A 19,096-nucleotide genomic window follows, 5' to 3' on the forward strand; every position below is an offset into this window, starting at 1 on the left:
TGTGAGGTGTGCCTGAAACTCTAGCACGAATGACTGAACATCCTAACTTTCAATCAGAAGTTAGGGAGGAATGAATTCATAGGATTTCTTGTGCTTAGCCAGTTATTGCATATTCCTTGGAAATGTAACTGGACTACAGCACAGGAAATGACTATAAAAAGACCTTTGTGGGACTGGCAGAAAAGTGAAGGCCTCCTAGGACACCTAGAGGTAACTCCAGGCAGTGGTCAAGAACATGGTCTCTAAAGTCAAGACAGAATTTCAAATGTTGAGAACTTTAACATACTACTTAGTCACCCTAGAAATTAGTTTCTCAGGTGTAGAATGAGGGTAAATAATAGTGGATACCTCAAAAGGTTATCATGATGATTTAAGGAAGTATCTTGGAAAGGGCTTAGCACTCAGAAAGGGAGGAAACAGGAAAAAAAAATGGCACCTCTAGCAAGATTATGACTTCCTTATGAATGCATGGGACTGGGGTAAAACAAGACAAACATTTTTGCCACTGCATCATTATATCATTGCTAAAGAACTTTCAATTATTATAAAACAATCTAGAAGGATATATCTTAGGATACAGCCTAAGCTGCTATAATGAAGAGAGCCAAAAATACAGTAACTCAAACAAGGCAGAAATATATTTCTCCCCATGCAATATTCTGAGATAGAAGGTAGTTCAGAGCAGCTAATCAACTACATCCATAAATCCATTCAATGTTCCGGATTATTTCTACTCTGTTGCTCTTCCATTCTCAAGAATGTTGAATTGTCAAAGCAGAGTCACTGCCAAATCTGTGTTTTGATCCTCAAAAAGGAAAAAGAATGGAGATATATCCAATATTTTAAGGCTGAGATCCAGAAGACCACTTCTCTGTTTGAACTTATCTTACACTAACTTCAGTGGGTACCGGAAATGCTGTCTCTGAGAAGCTATGTGTTCAGATAATGCACTAATACTAAGGAGAAAGATAGGATGGTCTAAAGGGATAACCCTCAGTCTACCACAAGGTAACTAATAGCTAGGAAAATCAACTAGGTGGACTAGACACACAGCCCATCAATTTGGCCTGACAAATTTTATTGACATGTAAATATACATGGTTGGTGCTATAGTGCAGAAAATTCAGAGGTGACTTAGATAAGGCCTTTATCCTCCAAATACTTAGAGTCCACATAGATGATGTTCTAGCATGTTCAATTTTGCAAAGTCTTTAGGAATGAGTAGAGTTTATGCATGTGCAAGGGACTCTGAGGGAACCTGCCCAGGCAATGAGCAGAGACCCCTTCCATTGTGGGGACAATGAGGAGCCCGGTCTTCTTACTTGCAATGTTAAATGCAGCAAGTGCCTCATAAGCACTTCCTAGACGTGAAGAAGATTATAGTCAATATGCATTATCCAACATTGCTTATCCAAACAGGTTCTTTATTCTTTTCTTTCTTAACTCTCACTGTCCTATGTTGGATGGGGATGGTATCTGAGGGGCCTGAGCTCTGGGTCAGACATGGCTGGATATGCCACCCTGGCTCTGTTACCGACTTGAAAGTGAAGACCGCAGATGGGTTGGTTATTAGGCATCTCTGAGGCTCCTTCAACTAAAATGACAGTCTTAGGACTAAATAATGTCTAATCCCTTCTCAGCTAAAACAATCTATGGTTTTCAGATGACACTTTGTTAGGAGAGGGAAGGAAAAGGTAGGAGGGAGGCAGGTGGCAGGACTGAGCCCTTTCTCCTGAACAGTTTTGTCCAGTTTCTCCTGGATGAAACTGTTATGTTTATTCTGTGTAAGTTGCTCCATGAGACAAAACTCAGACTTTTGAAAATGACACAACCTAACCTGGTAGCCTTTCATCTCCCTACTGTGAATACCCCTACAGTCCTGTCCTTTATCCATCTGAGACCCCTGTTCTAACCTGTAGCTACCCAGAGCTCTCCCTCACAAGGCTTTCCACAGCCTCCAACACTGCTCTTCTCATCTCCCTCCTTTACTAAGTTGATGTCTTCCTCGGTTCCATGATCTTGATTAGCCAAGACAAGGGTCATTTCTAGTCATTGTACTAAGGCAGGAATCACCAAATTTACTAAATTACCACTGCCTGGGATGTTCTACTCTTTCAAAAGGATCTTGAAATTGAGCAATGGTAGATATTCTAAGCACTTGAATGCTTGTTAGTGTGTGTGTAAGCGGGGTGGGGGGGGTAGAGATATTTTTGGACTGAGGGACTTTCCCACCAGAAAGAGGGAGGAAGGGTGATGATGAGAAAGGAAAGGAGGAAAGAGAAGGAAGAGAGGAAGAAAAAAAAAGAAAGTTGGTGGTTGGTTGATTGATAGATAGACAATAGGTATATCAGAGTGGCAGAAAGCATGGAGTCTGGAAGCAGACAGCCCAGGTTGTATCTCCGCTAAGTCATTTGGTGTCTACCTTTGGGAAAATTCTCAGCCTTTCATCACTAGTAAAATTACAGTTAAGCCTACCTCATAGTGTTTTCATGAAGATACGTGAGCTGAGATGTACAGAGCATTTACAGTAACTAAGTAAAGGTTCAACACAGTGGCTGTGTTGGTTAAAACCCACTCATATGGCCAACTTGGTGTCTATTTCTGAACTGCCATGTAATAAGATTCTGGTTCTTTCCTTCACCCAGGTCAGATGAAACCCAACATCCCTACTACTTCTCTGCTGTTCATTCTCATCCCTTCCTGCATCATTATTTTAATTTTCATAGTCACAATGATAGCCATGAGAAAACCACTCTGCCAAAAGCTGTATTCTAGAAAAGGTAAGTTTTATTTACAGTAATCAAGTGGGCTGGGAAGTCTGCACGAAATCCAATCAAGACAGAGCTTTGAGCTCATCCTGATGATTTTTTTCCCTACAAGAAAATAGCTCTAGTCATCAGTGAGGTAAATTCCATACACTGAGCTTTTTAAAGAGAAAGTTTTGTTCCCATAGCTAACATGCTAGGCTTTATTCTTGGAGCTAAAAACTTTCATCAGACTGATGAGAGTAATGTCATTTTGGCAATGGAGACAGCAATGTGATCAGATGCAGGTGAGAGGTGTCCAGGAGTCTTTCTGAAGATTCATTTAGTTTTATACCTCTTTTCCCCATCCTGGGCTTGAGCCAGGTTAAAACTGTCCCCTGTCCCCCAGGAATCTGAATCCCCTGTCTGAGTAAAGGAAAAGAGAACCGATTGTGAGGCTATTTGAGGCTGGGGAGTCTCAGCAGTTCCCCCTGGCATGCCTCCTTAACCCAATGTGTTCTCACCAGCCCACTCCCATTCTGCTGTGCTGGATGGCACAGGGCATGCTTGTAGTTTTTGAGCCCTGAACAGAGCATTTGTTACTCCTGCTTCTGTCCTTAGTGTGTCTGACCTTGGTTTCCTTGGTGTCCTTGTCCTGGCTGCAAAAATCCCAGGATGTACGCAGGCCTGTCTGGCTATCCCTTCGTCAGCACCTAGTGAACTTCTCCCAAGATCTACACTGGCCTTGTCTATAGAAAAAGAAGTGACATACGAGAATGATTCGATAGGAATTTGGGGCAGCACTAGTGCAGGTGGTTGGGCATGTTTTTAGTGACTGTTATTCTACATTTACTTCTGTATTCTCATCTGCTATGAAGAATACATAAACCATCATCTATATTATCATATATCATGCTCTGTTAGTCCATTCTGCTACGCATATTAGCTTGAATGTGACCATAAAAACCCTCTAACTATAGAATTCAAGAAACTGTTATCAAAAGAGAGAGAAGAAAGAAAGAAAAAAGTGAGAGAGAAGAAAGAAAAGAGAGGGGAGAGAAAGAAGGACCAAGGGAGGAAGGAGGAGAGGGAAGGAAAGAGGGAGAAGGCAGACAACGAAAGTGGAAGGGAAGGGTGCTTCATGGCAAAAGAGGAAGAATTACAGTGTTTGTTCAATATATGTTTGACTTTTAAATAAAATCATTTTACAAATCTATGCTCTCAGAGGGCTGTGGCAGATGCGACTCACTGAAGTCTTACCTTCTGCCTTTCTTCTTTTGGCTCCCACATACATGACTCTTGTAAACAAGGTTCCAGGCCTGAGACCTGAGGACCCTTTAGTTACTTCTATTCTGGCTATCTTTGACAGAATGGAATAGAGTCACACTCAAAGACAGAGCATGGTATCACCTCTGTCTTGAAAATTACTGAGGATATCAGTAGCTCAGAGTTACTGGAATATAAGACTCAACTGTGATTGAGAAAGCTTTGTTACTAATAAGAGTTAAGTGACTAAATTTGTTAACATTCCTTTTTAATGAACCAGAGGGAAATCATGGTTGTCCATCTAATAACACCCCTTCATATCTAGCTCATTTGCATTCAGACCTGCTTTCTTGTATGGAAGATACATGGACACATGTAGAAATGTGTCTGCCATGCACACAACCTTGAGTGCCATGGACTAGAGCAAAGAACTGTAGGTTCTGTGGACAGATTTTCTAACCAGAGTCAGAAAGCTAGGCGGATCTGGCACTGCCATTTATTGGCCCTATGACCTTAAGCAAATCACTCAACTTTGAGATGGTCTTTCTTTTATTTATTTATTTTTCTTTTGGTATTGGAAATTGCACCCAAGGGTGCTCTATCACTGAGTTACATCTCTCACCCTTTTTTAAATGCTTTTATTAGTGTATTATAGTTATAAATAATAATTGGGTTCACTTTGACATAATCATATGCATGGAATTTAATTTGCCCCATTTTAGTTCCCAATATTTTCTCTTTCCCTCCTCTTCCCCTCTCTCTTATTCCCTTTCCTCTACTCTACTGGTCTTCCTTTTATTTTTAATTTATTTATTTTCAAGTTGGTGCTTTATAAACATAAAGTTGTAATTCACGGTGGCATACATATACACAGTGTAATTTTGTTAAATTTGTTCCACAATTCCCAGTCAGTTATTTATTTACTTACTTACTTTTACTTTTTTAATATTTATTTATTTGAGACAGGGCCTTGCTAAGTTGCACAGGCTGACCTGCAACTGACAATCCTCCTTCCTCAGCCTCCCAAATCATTATGATTAAAAGTGCACTCCACCACGACTAGCTTGAGATGGTCTCTCTACGTATAAATGGGAAACAGCAAAAGAAGGAACATTTACAGCTTTTTAACACAACCTCACTGCCACATATGTGTTCAACCTGGACCACAGCAGAATTCTCCTAAGTGATCTCCATGCATCTAATTCTGACACCTCCTTAATGATCTGTTCTTCCTTTCTAGATGAGAATAGGCTTTAATAAAAGTCTACCATTCTCCTTTGCTCAACCTCTTCAGTGACTTCTCTTTGCTCACTGGATGAAGTCCCAATGAGCCCTGGGCATCTAACACTCATATCAGCTTTGACTATAGCACTATCACCCACCCTTCTTGCCCAAGCTCTCACCATAGAGGATTTTCTAGTCCCCAGAGGCACCCCACTGTCAATTCTGAACTTTCTTTTATGATGTCCTCTGTTATTAAAATGCCTTCTTCTTGTCTACCTCAGTTATAATCATCCTTTAAATTTCAGCTGTCACTTCATCAGTCTCCCAATTCTACCCCCTTGCCACACCTATTAAATTAAATCCTCTTGTGGTATGCTTCCACAGCACTGACTACTTCTTTCAATACACTCAGCACAGAAGTAAATGTCTAGAACCTGCTTTTAATAGCTTTGGCTACAAATGCATTGCATTCTTTTTAGTTTTCTAATTAATCCCTCAAGCACCCACTTGCTCATCTTAGCAAGAAGATCAATGTCTCACCCCACACATACAGCATGCATTTCTCCACCTCCCACAAACTATCAGGAAGCCTTCTCAGTTTACAGGGCCAGTGCTCTTTCCAAAGAGGCAGAAAGCCTACTGGAGAGCTAGGTCAGTCCACCAGAGAGCCCTAATTTTGTGCTGTTTCTGACTCTACTCTTGCTGTACAGAATTTTTATTCTCTTCTGGTGTCTCCATCCACTGCAAAAAGGTACCCTTGCAGGTCCAGATTCCCATGCAGAGCATGATGATACCAGATTACAATTCCTATGGCTCACCCTCATATGCTTTACCATTGGTCCCAAAGCAAGACCCTCATGGGCTAGAGAGGCAGGGGAGGCTTCCTGCCTTAACCACAGCTGTGCACAGCCAGCCTCTTCCACACTTGTTGTGTTGAACATGAGACACTTGTCCTCACTTCCTTCTCTTGAGTTCCTCTTAGGGCCATTGTTGTCCTAAACTTATTAATCCTTTGAAGACTAAAGTTGATAGGTAGTAGTCTCAATTTCTTTCTTTCTAGGAGGCTCCTTGGCTCTTAAACAGATTTAGCTACCCATGCCTCACCACCAACTCTGCACACTAAGGTGGATTGGGAGGGCAGAAATTGTTGGTCCATAAAAGATCCTATTTACCATTTCCTCCTAAGATAACCATTAAGGGCCCCAGGTGATCTGTTGAGTTCCAGAGAAGAAGCTAACAATTTCTGTTGCAAAAGTAGTGTCAAGTTCTGCTTTCAGCTAGTCCTTAAGTTTCATGAATACAGGGACTGTATTCCTCTCATTCACCAATATGTGCCCAGTGTTAAAAGCATTATCTGACTTATTTAATATTTTAATAAAATTGTAAACATTGAACCTACTATATGCTGATGAATATGCCAGACCTGTCCTATCCAATATAATGACTATTTAAATTTAAATAAAAATTCAATTCATTAATTATATTTTAATTGCTCACACATTGTTACTGCTCAAGAGCCACTTGCAGCCAGTGGCTACCATATTTGACACTGCAGATATGCAAAATTACATCACAGCAGAAAGTTACTAGATGGCACTCAGACTCTTTACAAACTTATTTTTACTTAATCCAACCAAAATTGCTTGAGATGGAGGTGGTGTCTTTACTTTACAGATGAAGGAACTGAGGCTCAGAAAGGTTATCTGACATCCCAAAGTCATCTGGCTTGTATGTGAACACAGGTCCACTGGTGTGACTCTAAAACCTGTAGATTTTTTGTTGAAAAAAATAAAAATTGGTTCAGTCTAAATAGCATTATCTTTGGGCAATTGAAAGCAAAAGCAAGTTCTCAATCCAAAAGAATTGAGTGACTTTATCATTGATTTGTTGAGCTAATAACAAGCCAAGTTAGAATCCAGAAAGGCCACCTGTTATAGAATCTAGTTCTCTGGAACAAGTATCCAGATCTTGAAAAGTGTTTCTCAAACTCTGTTGAAGGATTAGTTTGTTTTAATTTCCAGTATGTTGATATTTTATAATAAGCACTTACTAAAAATGTAATGGAAGGAACAAAAGCATAAAACAGTAAACTTTATTTTTTATTAGATGCAATAAATATTAAATTTCAAAAAATGCCATCAGAGAAAATAATAAGAGAATTATTCCAAAAGTTTCTAAATGTTTACACTCAATTTCTATGTTTATCATAGGCTGATAACAGTTTGCCCACAGTAGCCTATAGACCAGACTCTGAGTAGCACCACCTAGAAGACTGAGCCAGAGCTTTACAGGAATCTATACCAAAAGCCACAGCTGCTGGTTTATGGTTGCCATAGACCCACAGAGAATAGTGGCACTGACCTGTGGCATTAAAGAGGCCTCCAATGAAAATGTCAGCATTCAAAATCAATTCTTCTGGGGTAACCACTGAACTCCTTTCAAATGCAAACATTAAGGGAGGCTACAATGCTGGGTAGAGTCCCTCAAATTCTGAGCAAGATCAGGATAGTTATGATGGAATTACTAAAAACCTGGTGAACAGAGCAAAAGCAGAAACAGTGATGGAATTCAGGAACCCAGGCAAGGGCAAGAGTTGAGCACCAAGCCCTAGAAGGGAATCAGAATGGAAGCGACATGTAAAATCAGGGGAAGAAATGAAAGCAGGGGATTTAGTGGTGAGCAACGAACTTGTGCTTTTGCTATATTAGTCACTTTAAATCATCAGTCATTTACATCTTACTTCAAATTAAGCAACCATACATTCTGCTCTGTGCCAGGGAAGGAAGGCGGGAAGTGGCAGTTAAGATAGAAGGAAGGGAGAGAATATTCTAGAACCCAACATTTCTTGGATTATATACCAAATTTGCAGCCCCTCATCATCTAAGTGCCTGGGGGAATCCAAGGGCAAACAAAGAAATAGAAACTGAACTACTTTTTGTTGTTATTGTTGTTCAGAGTCCTGGCCTAGAGTCCAGATTTTACATTATGTATTACCCAGTCTGAGGTCCCAAACCACAGTGGACATCTGGAACTCTATATATGGATTTATTTTCCTTCTGCCATAGTTTAATCTATAAACAGAGTAATTTTCTCATTTTTCAACACCAGGGCTGCAAAAGCCCAATGTAATGTTTACTAATCTCAAAGAAAGAACTTGGAGGACTCAATGGAGAGGGTTTAGATATTTTATTAATCACATGGTGTTCCTCAGCAGTAGCAGGTTGGGACAAAATCAGAGACCACAGCACACCTAAGAGCAAGGGGATGGTGTAGGGTAGGTTGCATGCCCACTACACAGATGCATTTTTTCAGATGTTTAATGAGGACATTCTTTTTCTTTACAACCAAGGTTGCCCTCTTTGATCCCCACCTAAAGATTGGAGACAGGAAGTGGCCAGTTTCCCTTCTCCTTACTTTCCTTATCACATTCTTCGAAGTCCTTCATATCTGATCACTAGGAACAACAGCCTTCCTAAGTACTGACTGATGTTTACCCCAACGCTCATTCTATTTCTGGGATTTTTATTAATTCAGGCACAACAAAAAGATCTGTCACCACAGTAAAGAGGGAAGTGAACAAAGCTGTGAGTAAGCATGAGTTTGCTTTTCTTTTTCACTCCCTTTTCTCTCTTAGTGTGAATTAAAAGATACAACCACCCCTCTGAATTCATAAGGGATTGGTTCCCAGGACCCCACACCCCACAGATACCAAAATCAGTAGATGTGCAAGTCTCTTTCATAAAATGGCATAATATTTGCAGATAAACCTGTGTATATCCCCCATATACTTTTAATCATCTCTAGATTACTTGTAATGCCTAAAGCAATGTAAACACTATATAAATAGTTGTTATACTATATTGTTTAGTGAATAATGATAAGAAAAAAGTCTGTACGTGTTCAGTATAAACACAATCTTTAAAAATATATATTTTCAATTCATAGTTGGTTGAACTCACTAACATGAACACCCATGGGTACAGAGGGGCAACTGCAAGCATTCTTCTATTAATTCATGAAAGGCAACTGAATAGTTTCAGCATATATACAATCTCCCTGTTCTGTGGCATTTCCGCTGAAGCTCAATCTTGCTATCCTGCATTGCTCCATATATTTCTTGGAGAACAAAGATGGTGTCTGATTTTCAGCCCCAAAGCAAGCATGCTATTTTCTGCTCAATCTTTATTCCTAAGCTCTCCTAGGCCGTACTGCACAAGAGATCTGGGCTCACAAAGTTAGCATGGTTAAAATTTGCCAACAAAGAGTAGATACTCAATCTGGATACAGTCAACAACTTTATGTTTACAACAATGATTAAGAGAAATACTGTTGAGGGCTATGATTCAAGAGCAATACTGGGTGAACAGAAATCTCTTCATGAGGCTATCAGGCTTGGAGCTGGAATTTGTGGAAGAAGAAGAATGAATGTGGAGGTCAGAAGGCGGGGCGCTGCTGAAGTCATTCAGGCTGGTTGAATAGAAAATATAAACCATGTGGAAGAGGAGCTCTGGGGTCAGGTGGGCCTGGGTCCTTACTTTGACCTTCTCTGAATCAGCAATGAGATCTTGACTCATTAAAGTTTCCAATTAGCACTTACAGGCCTGATCAAATATCCATTTCTTAAAGAACTGAAACCGTTGACTCCTATAAAAGTCTTCTTGGCCTAAAGATGAGTTTCCAGGAAAGGCAACAGTTTTTGTCTGTGTTTTGTGGGCTCAGAGCCTTTGTATAAGCAATTCCTTCAGCTGCTTATTATAGGGAAGAAATGTTGAAAGGCCTGAGAGCGGAGATGGTCAACTCAGATGCCCATTGGGGCTGGGAAGGTGATGAAATGAATGCAAAGGATCTGGTACAATCAGGTAGGGAGTAGTGGGGACTCCTGCCATCTGGAGAACATACGGCCTATCAGCTAGCCTGTCATTGCTAAGATGAAAATCCAGATGTTTACATAAAATCTGTTATTCATTAAGTGCTGGCTGAAAATATTTTAAACCAAACAAGCCAAATTAAACATGCCCATAGACTAATATGGCTTATGGGTAATCACTTGGCAACCTCAATCCTAAAGAGAGAATGCTACCAGAAAAGGGGATTAAAATCTGAGCAATTAGGAAAGAAATTTCTCTATCTGAGGAATCAGGGAACACACAAGGGTATATTAAATATCCTAAATGTCTTAAACCATAGACTACCACATGATCTAAATATTGCACTATTAGAGAATACCTTCATTGGGTAAACAGGTTACCAAGCATATTTAACAAATACTATTCCTTATAAACAGAAAAATCTCAGACCTTCTTTTAATGGCATCTGAAATTCAAAATAAGGTAACTATCTTGATTAAAAGTTAAATTTTTAAAAAAGAGAATATTTCCCTTTTCCCCAATTACATACAGTCATACTCTCTCCCGTCTGGCAGAGGTAGAGAGTGAAAATGAGGGACATGAGACATTGATGTTCTCCTCTCTGCCTCTCCCTCTCCCTGGCATTTATCTAAGAAGATGTGACATTAGATTAGGAGGTTAGGGCCACTTAGATATATGTCATAGAAAATGTTCACATGTATGCCCAAGGAGATGCAAATAGAAAGGTTCTTGGTACCATTGCTTACAATTTCAGCAAATTGGAAACAATCAAATATGTATCAATAGAATAGATAAATAGGATTACTTAACTAAGCTGTAATTGAAGTGGAAGAACCAAAACCTAGGTGTATTTTTAGATAAATATGTCTAAATGATATAATTTTTAATATATATAATATATAATACATATTATATATAGTATATATTAGTTGTAGATGGACATAATATCTTATTTGTTTTTATTTTTATATGATACTGGGGATCAAACCCAGTGCCTCACACATGCTAGGCAAGTGCTCTACCACTGAGCCATAATCCTGGCCCCTAAACAATGTAATTTTGAGAGGAAAGACAGATCACAGAAAGATACAGATAGTATAATCACTATTATATAAAGAGTTTAAAAAACACAAATAATTCTTCAGTAGTTTTTATGGGAAATATTAATATGAATTAAAAGTTAAACACCAGCATAGCAATGATGAACACCAAATTCAACCTCATTTTAAAATTTTTATTGGTGCATTGTAATTTATACATATAATGGGGGTTCATTGAGACATAGTCATACATGCACATAAAATAATTTGGTCAATTTCATTCCCCAGTATTTCCCTTTCCCTCCCCTCCTTCTTCCCCCTGTTTCCCTTCCTCTGCTCTACCAGTTTGCCTTCTATTTCCATGAGATCCACCTTTTTACCCCTCTTTTCTCTGTAGCTTCCACATATGAGAGAAAATGTAGGACTCTTGACTATGAATCTGGTAGTTTTAAGAAATTCATTTCTTAAACTGCATATACAGGTGGGTATACAGATATCCACTATATTATTCTCCATACTTTTTGTTTTATTCCTGAAATATTTACTTTTATCTTTAAAAGTGTTTATAGTCAAATATGGTGGAGCACACCTGTAATCCTCACTACCTGGGATGTTTGAAGCAAAAGGTTCACAAGTTTAAGAGCAACCTGAACAATTAGCAAGACCCTGCCACAAAACAAAATAAAAAGGGACTGGAGGTGTAGTTCAATGATGGAGTGACCCTGTGTTTAATCCCCAGTACTAGAGGGATAAAAAGTGCTCATGATTCAAATTCAGGAGATTTAGATTTGAATTTTTCTGTGAGCTGGCTACAGAACCATAGGTAAAATCTATTGCCTCTCTAGATTTTAGTTTTGTCATCTGTAAATTGAGAAATTGGGACCAAATCCAGAAAGGTAAATAGACCTTATCTCAGGCCAAGGATGCTTGAAACAAAAATGAGGATGGTGTGATGGACCACTTCTAGGTGAGGAGTATGGTGATGGATGAATGACATTGCCTTAGGTTTGGGACCAGAATAAATCATGGGGTATAGCAATGAGTAGGTATTCTTTTCTTCAAAGATAACTATGTGTGTATTTATCGGTATTTTCATTCTTGTCGTGTACATACATATTTTAACACTTATCTAATACATTATTTTGTGTTCTATATTGTTTCAGTTGCATTCAGTTATTTTCTGATTAGCCTAAGTCTTTGCAATCCTGTTTAGATCTGCATACAATTCATATATTGATTAATGATCAGCAATGATAAAAAAAAATGGCTCGCTTTAATTCAGAGTAATGTTTTATGGTTTTTGTCAAGACAAATACCAATGTGTTAGATTTAGTAGATACTTTTTAAGTTCCTGTTATATTATTCACCAGTCATTAACTCTTTGGCAAGAACTAATTTAGCATTTTGTCAATATCTCCCGGGAAAGAAAAGGAACAGGATATGAAGATAATGATTTTGAGAAGAGGTTAAGTCTAGACCCTAGTATTTGAATAGCCAGGAAACTGGTGTCTGTTTTTAGGAGTCAAGGGCACCCCATAGAAATGGTGTCAATAGTGGGGGAGGCAATGGGAAAGAGAAGGACAGAGGGAGAGAGACAGATTGACTGATTCATTTTTAAAAACTGGTTCACAGATTGTGGAGGTTGGCAAGTTTGAAATCTGTAGGCTGGGCCAGCAAGCTGGAAACTCAGGCAAAATCTTCATGTTATAGTCTTAAGGCAGAATCCTTCTTCTGTAGGAAATCTGTTTTTGCTGTGAAGGCATTCAACTGATTGAATGAAGCACCTGTGTTGTGGAATGTAATCTGTGTTAATTAAGAAGAGTTTAAAAATAAAAACTAGCTGTTGGTAAATGTTAGTCACAGCTACAAACTTCCATAATGACTTCTAGACTAGCATTTGACCAGAGAACTGGACTCCGTGACACCAAAATTAGGCAAGAGACGGGAGGTGGAAAGTTGTGGGGTGGCAATCTAGGCCTCGCCGTTAGCTAGAGAAAGTTGCCTTGTTAGATCTTTAAAATTGCACAAGCCTTTAAAAACAGAAGTTAAATAACCATCTATTATCTGGTCACTGTAATTGTCTAACGGCAACTGTCTAATACCTGCTCATGCATGAACCTGCCACTCCAGATTTGCATGAAGATTGTTTGGGGTTTCATTTAATTCAGCAGAATTTTTTCTCACTGTCTCTCAGACTCTCAGCAATAAGAAAACCTCTGTCATTCCAGAGTCTACTATGTATTTCAAAAAATGAACATCTGAGTAAATCTAGAGGGGAAGAAAACTTGTAATCAAAAGGATTTGACAAAATCAAAACCAAAATTTTGAAAATTATTTCTCAATAAAATGGAATCATGAGATAGTTTGACTTATCTAATATTTTATTTTCTTTGACAACACCTAATGAGGATTTTAATTTTTTATAGAAAGTTTGGGGAAGAACCCTTAAGGGAGAGTCAGCACACCACTGCCAGATCCAATCCCACCAAACCTTGTTTTCGTTATCATGTCTGTTTCTTCTCCATTTAGATGGACCAGATCTAAATTTCTTCCCAAGATTTTTCCGTCCTTTTGACAGCCACATTTTACTAAGTCAATTTCATCTATACCCCTCAACAAAAACTTTCCTCAATTCAAGCTGTCCCCACCGCTTCTACCATCGCCATCCTTACTCCTTCCCTTGCCAAACTCATTCCCACCTCTGCTTTTACCCATGTTGGCTCTGCTGCCTGGAATGCCCTCCATGATCCTCTTGCTTACCCAAATTCAAACTTCTTGCAGGATCAACTTTAAGATACCATAATAATTAACTTTATGTTTACAATGCCAGGCTACTGTTCTAACTACTTTGGAGATACTAACTCATTTAATCCTTTTGGCAATTGCTTAGGTACATACTCCTCCACCTCCACTTTATAGATGTCAAAACTAAACACAAAGAAGTTAGATAATTTGCCCAAGGTCTAGTAAATACTAGGCCCAGCAAATTGACCCAAGTACTCAAGTGCAGAAACCACACCTACCTACCACATTATCCTCCCTTGCTTAATCTATAAGACTGTCTCCCAGCTCATGCCTCTACCTTGAACACACAGACTAGCCCACTCTGAAGCACATGATTACAGCATTATTTTCTGGCTACAACCACGTTTCTATATTTTATGTTTACTTGGCCAGTGTAATGAAGTGAGATAGTAGTGTTAATGCAGCTATCTAAGTTTGATATTTTCCCATTATCCCTTTGCTGTGTATCTCATAGTTTATTCTGCAAAAATTTTAAAGATGATTGATTTTGACCGAATTTGGCTCACTACTATATATATTTTTTCTGAGTATAAAAATGAAAAAGAATGAGGGAGGAGGAAGGAAGATGGCGGCGAGGGGAGTGCATTACCCCCGTGTGCTGCTTCACTGTGTGGGAGTATGACAAGTCAGGACGGCTAAAGGATATCTTGTTAGGAATTTCCAGCAATAGTGGGGTGCGCCGGAACCTGGAGGAAGGATTTCCATCGCACGAGGATCGGCTACGGGGACTCAAACACGAGAGGTTTGTCGCACGGAGGGTAACACTGCTTATTCAGCAAATCGCCCCGTGGCTAGAGTCTGCAACGCGCGCTGGGATAGAGACGCAGGGTTACAGTGCTGCAGTTTCTGCCAGCCGCGCAAGCACCGCACTCAGGGCTGAATTCTGGGTTCGAGACGGGGGAAGGAAGCGGTCCATCTCGGTTCTCCACACCGGTCAGACCACAGAGGAGGCCAGCAGCCACCATGTTGGTAAACTGACGTCACCACACCTGTTTTTGACTGACCGCAGCTCATTCAGCCATAGAACAGGTAATTTCAGGCTGCAATTCGCCTGCGGCTTGCAGACAGATTGCTAGGGTTCAGCGCCTGGGTGCTTCTTAGAACCTGATCTTATCAGAGCGAACACCAAGCGCGGGGCGGCCGAGTTCCGGCTCCCGGAACCGTCCCGGAACCGCCCTGGCTCAGGGCTGCGGAGCCTGCGGAGGCTGCTTCTTGGACCCTGCTACTATCAGAGCAAACACCAAGCACTAAGCAGCCGAATTCCGGCTCCCGGAACTTCCCTGGACCGGGGCTAGGAGCCCGCGGAAACTGCGTCTCGGTCCGGGTCCTGCTGAGGGCCGGTCAGGACTCACCCGTTGCTTGGGTTGCCCGGCAAGGGGAACGAAATGCTGCCATTCGCATAGGATACCAACATGGCAGAGATCTGATGTCAGCAGAAAGCGGTGGAGGAGAGATCTTCATCAATACCAGCGGTGACATAAGCAGTTGGTCTCCTGGTAAGGGGGGTGAGGCTCAGTCACCCGAGTCTCCTCAATTTGTCCTCGAGCCAGAGGGGAGGAGCCGGGCCGCCGCCAGTCCCCGGAGCAGGCCCAGCGGCTCGCCAGCGTGGTGACCGCGTGACCCCAATTGGAGAGGGGGCGGAGCGGAGCCGCCACCCACACCCGCCAGGTGGGCAGACCCACGACCCAGTAGTACATGGGTGTGGTAGGAGGGGCAGGGCAGAGCCGCCCTTCGCACTTGCAAGGTAAACAGACCTGTGACAGCCTGGCGGGTCAGGCCCAGTGGCCTGCCAGTGTGGTACACACGTCACCCCAACTGGAGTAGGGGCAGAGCAGATCCTTCTCCCATGCCCGGATCAGGCCCTGCCGGTGTGGTGGTCACGTGACCCCAATTGGAGTGGGGGCAGAGCGGAACCGCCACCCGTGCCCGCAGGGTGAGCAGACCAGTGATCAACCTGCAGATCAGGCCCAGGGGTCCGCAGGCGTGGTAGGAGGGGCAGGGCAGATCCGCCGCCCGCGCCTTCAAGGTAGGCAGACCTGCAACAGACCGGCGGATCAGGCCCAGGAGCCTGCCGGCGTGGTACAAACACCACCCTAATTGGAGTAGTGACAGAGCAGAGTCACCTCCCTTGCCAGGAACAGGCCCAGCGTCCTGCAGGCGGGGTAGTCACGACACCCCAATTGGAGTAGGGACAGAGCAGAGCCTCCACCCGTGCCCGAAAGGTGGGCAGATCTGCGACCGACCAGCGGGACAGGCCCAGTGGCCTGCCGGTACGACAGACACGTCACCCCATTTGGAGTAGGGGCAGAGTAGAGCTGCCGCCCGCGCCTGCAGGGTAGGCAAACCTGCAACCGACCGGCGGATCAGGCCCGGTGGCCTGCCGGCGTGGTACACTCGTCACCCCAATTGGAGTAGGGGCAGAGCAGAGCCGCCGCCAGCTCCCAGAACAGGCCCAGTGACCTGCGGGCGTGGTAGCCACGACACCCCAATTGGAATAAGGAGAGAGCAGAGCCGCCGCCCGCACCTGCAGGAAAGACACGCAAGCAGTATGAAAAGACAAGGAAAGAAAGGACCACAAGCAATGCAGGTCAACGCAACTTTAGAAGAGGTAACAGCTGCAGCAGATGGAATGTCAGATAAAGAATTCAGGATATACATGCTTCAGATGATCTGGAGTATCAAGGAAGACATTAAACAGCAAAATCAGACAATGAAAGATCACTTCGACAACGAATTACGCAAACAAATCCAGGAAGCAAAGGATCAACTATACAGGGAGATAGAGGTTATAAAAAACAAGCAATCAGAAATCCTAGAAATGCAGGAAGCAATAAACCAACTTAAAAACTCAATGGAGAATACTACCAGCAGAGTAGAACACTTAGAAGATAGAACATCAGACAATGAAGACAAAGTATTTCAACTGGAAAAGAACATAGACAGCTCAGCAAGACTGTTAAGAAACCATGAGCAGAACATCCAAGAAATATGGGATAACATTAAGAGACCAAACTTAAGAGTCATTGGGATACAGGAAGGTACAGAGCTCCAAACCAAAGGAATGAGCAGTCTATTCAATGAAATAATACGAGAAAACTTCCCAGACTTGAAGAATGAGACAGAATCCCAAATCCTAGAAGCCTACAGGACGCCGAATGTGCAAAATCATAAGAGATCCACACCTAGACACATTATAATGAAGATGCCCAACATACAGAATAAGGAGAGAATTTTAAAAGCTACAAGAGAAAGGAAGCAGATTACATTTAGGGGTAAGCCAATCAGGATAACAGCTGATCTTTCAACACAGACTCTGAAAGCTAGAAGATCCTGGAATAACATATTTCAAACACTGAAAGAAAATGGGTTCCAACCAAGAATTGTGTATCCAGCGAAATTAAGCTTCAGGATGGAGGATGAAATTAAAACCTTCCACGATAAACAAAAGTTTAAAGAATTCGCAGCTAGAAAACCATCTCTTCAAAACATCCTCGCCAAAGCATTACAGGAAGAGGAAATGGAAAATAACAATGAAAACCAACAGTGGGAGGTAGGACAGTAAAGGGGGGGGGAAATAATCAAAGAGGAAAACAAACAATGTTTAGTAACAGAAATAAACAAATATGGCTGGAAGAACAACCCATATCTCAATAATAACCCTAAATGTTAATGGCTTAAACTCACCAATTAAGAGACACAGGCTAGTAGAATGGATCACAAAACAAGACCCAACAATATGCTGCCTACAGGAGACGCATTTGATAGGAAAAGACATACATAGGCTGAAGGTGAAAGGTTGGGAAAAATCATATCACTCATATGGACTTCGGAAACAAGCAGGCGTGTCCATACTCATATCAAATAAAATATATTTCAAGCCAAAGTTAATCAAAAGAGATAAAGAGGGACACTACATACTGCTTAAGGGAACCATACACCAACAAGACATAACAATCATAAATATTTATGCCCCAAACAATGGTGCAGCTATGTTCGTCAAACAAACTCTTCTCAAGTTCAAGAGTCTAGTAGACCACCACACCATAATCATGGGAGACTTCAACACACCTCTCTCGCCACTGGACAGATCTTCCAAACAAAAGTTGAATAAGGAAACTATAGAACTCAATAACACTATTAACAACCTAGACCTAATTGACATATATAGAGTATACCACCCAACATCAAGCAGTTACACTTTTTTCTCAGCAGCACATGGATCCTTCTCAAAAATAGATCACATATTATGTCACAGGGCAACTCTTAGACAATATAAAGGAGTAGAGATAATACCATGCATCTTATCTGATCGTAATGGATGTGTAACTGATGTGATTCTGCAATCTGTGTATGGGGTGAAGGTGGGAGTTCATAACCCACTTGAATCAAAGTGTGGAATATGATATGTCAAGAAATTTGTAATGTTTTGAACAACCAACAATAAAAAATTAAAAATAAATAAAAATTAAAAAAAAAGAATGAGGGAAAGGGGAAATACTGAGGAACAATATTGACCAAATTTTAATGTTATATTCATGTGCATGCATGAATATGTTACAAGGAATCCTACAATTATATATAATTATAATGCACAAATAAAAATAAGGAAAATAAAATAAAGAAAAAATAAAAATTATAAAGAATATTAAAATAATATTAAAATAATGTACAGGGCAGGAGTTGTGGCTCAGTGGCAGAGCACTTGCCTAGCATGTATGAGGCACTGGCTTCGATCCTCAGCACCACATATAAATAAATGAATAAAATTAAAGGTTCATCAACAACGAAAAATAATATTTAAAATAATATATGATGTATTTTCCAGAAATTGACACAGCTAATATTGTGATATTTTTTAGGCCTTGCCAGCTGTAGACTCTCAATCTCCCATACCCATTCTCTGCCAACTCAGCTCAACTTGACCATTAAATCCTCCAAATTGAGGAAGTGTCCACTTCCAGGCTGCCTGAGAGTCATCCTCTACCCTCATATTCTGACTCAGCATCATCTTGAGAGATGGGTTCTTTGAATTTGTCCTGGGCATGTCCATCGCACATACTTCTGACAGACTTTTATTTAGGTGAATATTCTCCCTTCCCACTAAAGAAAGGAAGGGCTTACTAGTTTTACTTCACAAGTCAGCAACTGA

The 19,096-nt window shown here is 41.0% G+C and overlaps 1 protein-coding gene across 2 annotated transcripts in view; it reads left to right on the forward strand.

The window, feature by feature from the left end:
• Pdcd1lg2 (programmed cell death 1 ligand 2) overlaps positions 1-19,096 on the forward strand; it is a 79,859-nt gene that overhangs the window by 56,454 nt on the left and 4,309 nt on the right. Inside the window, exon 5 of one of the 2 annotated variants that reach the window (XM_046445853.2) lies at positions 2,646-2,780. The exons of the other annotated variant lie outside the window; for it this stretch is intronic. Coding sequence (XP_046301809.1) covers positions 2,646-2,780 — 135 coding nt within the window. The remainder of the gene's footprint in view (positions 1-2,645; positions 2,781-19,096) is intronic. 2 annotated transcript variants of the gene reach the window in all.

This window comes from Marmota monax, unplaced genomic scaffold (assembly GCF_021218885.2).
Source record: "Marmota monax isolate L192 unplaced genomic scaffold, Marmota_monax_Labrador192_F-V1.1 WCK01_AAM20220418_F8-fsc00124, whole genome shotgun sequence".
Taxonomy (NCBI): Eukaryota; Metazoa; Chordata; class Mammalia; order Rodentia; family Sciuridae; genus Marmota; species Marmota monax.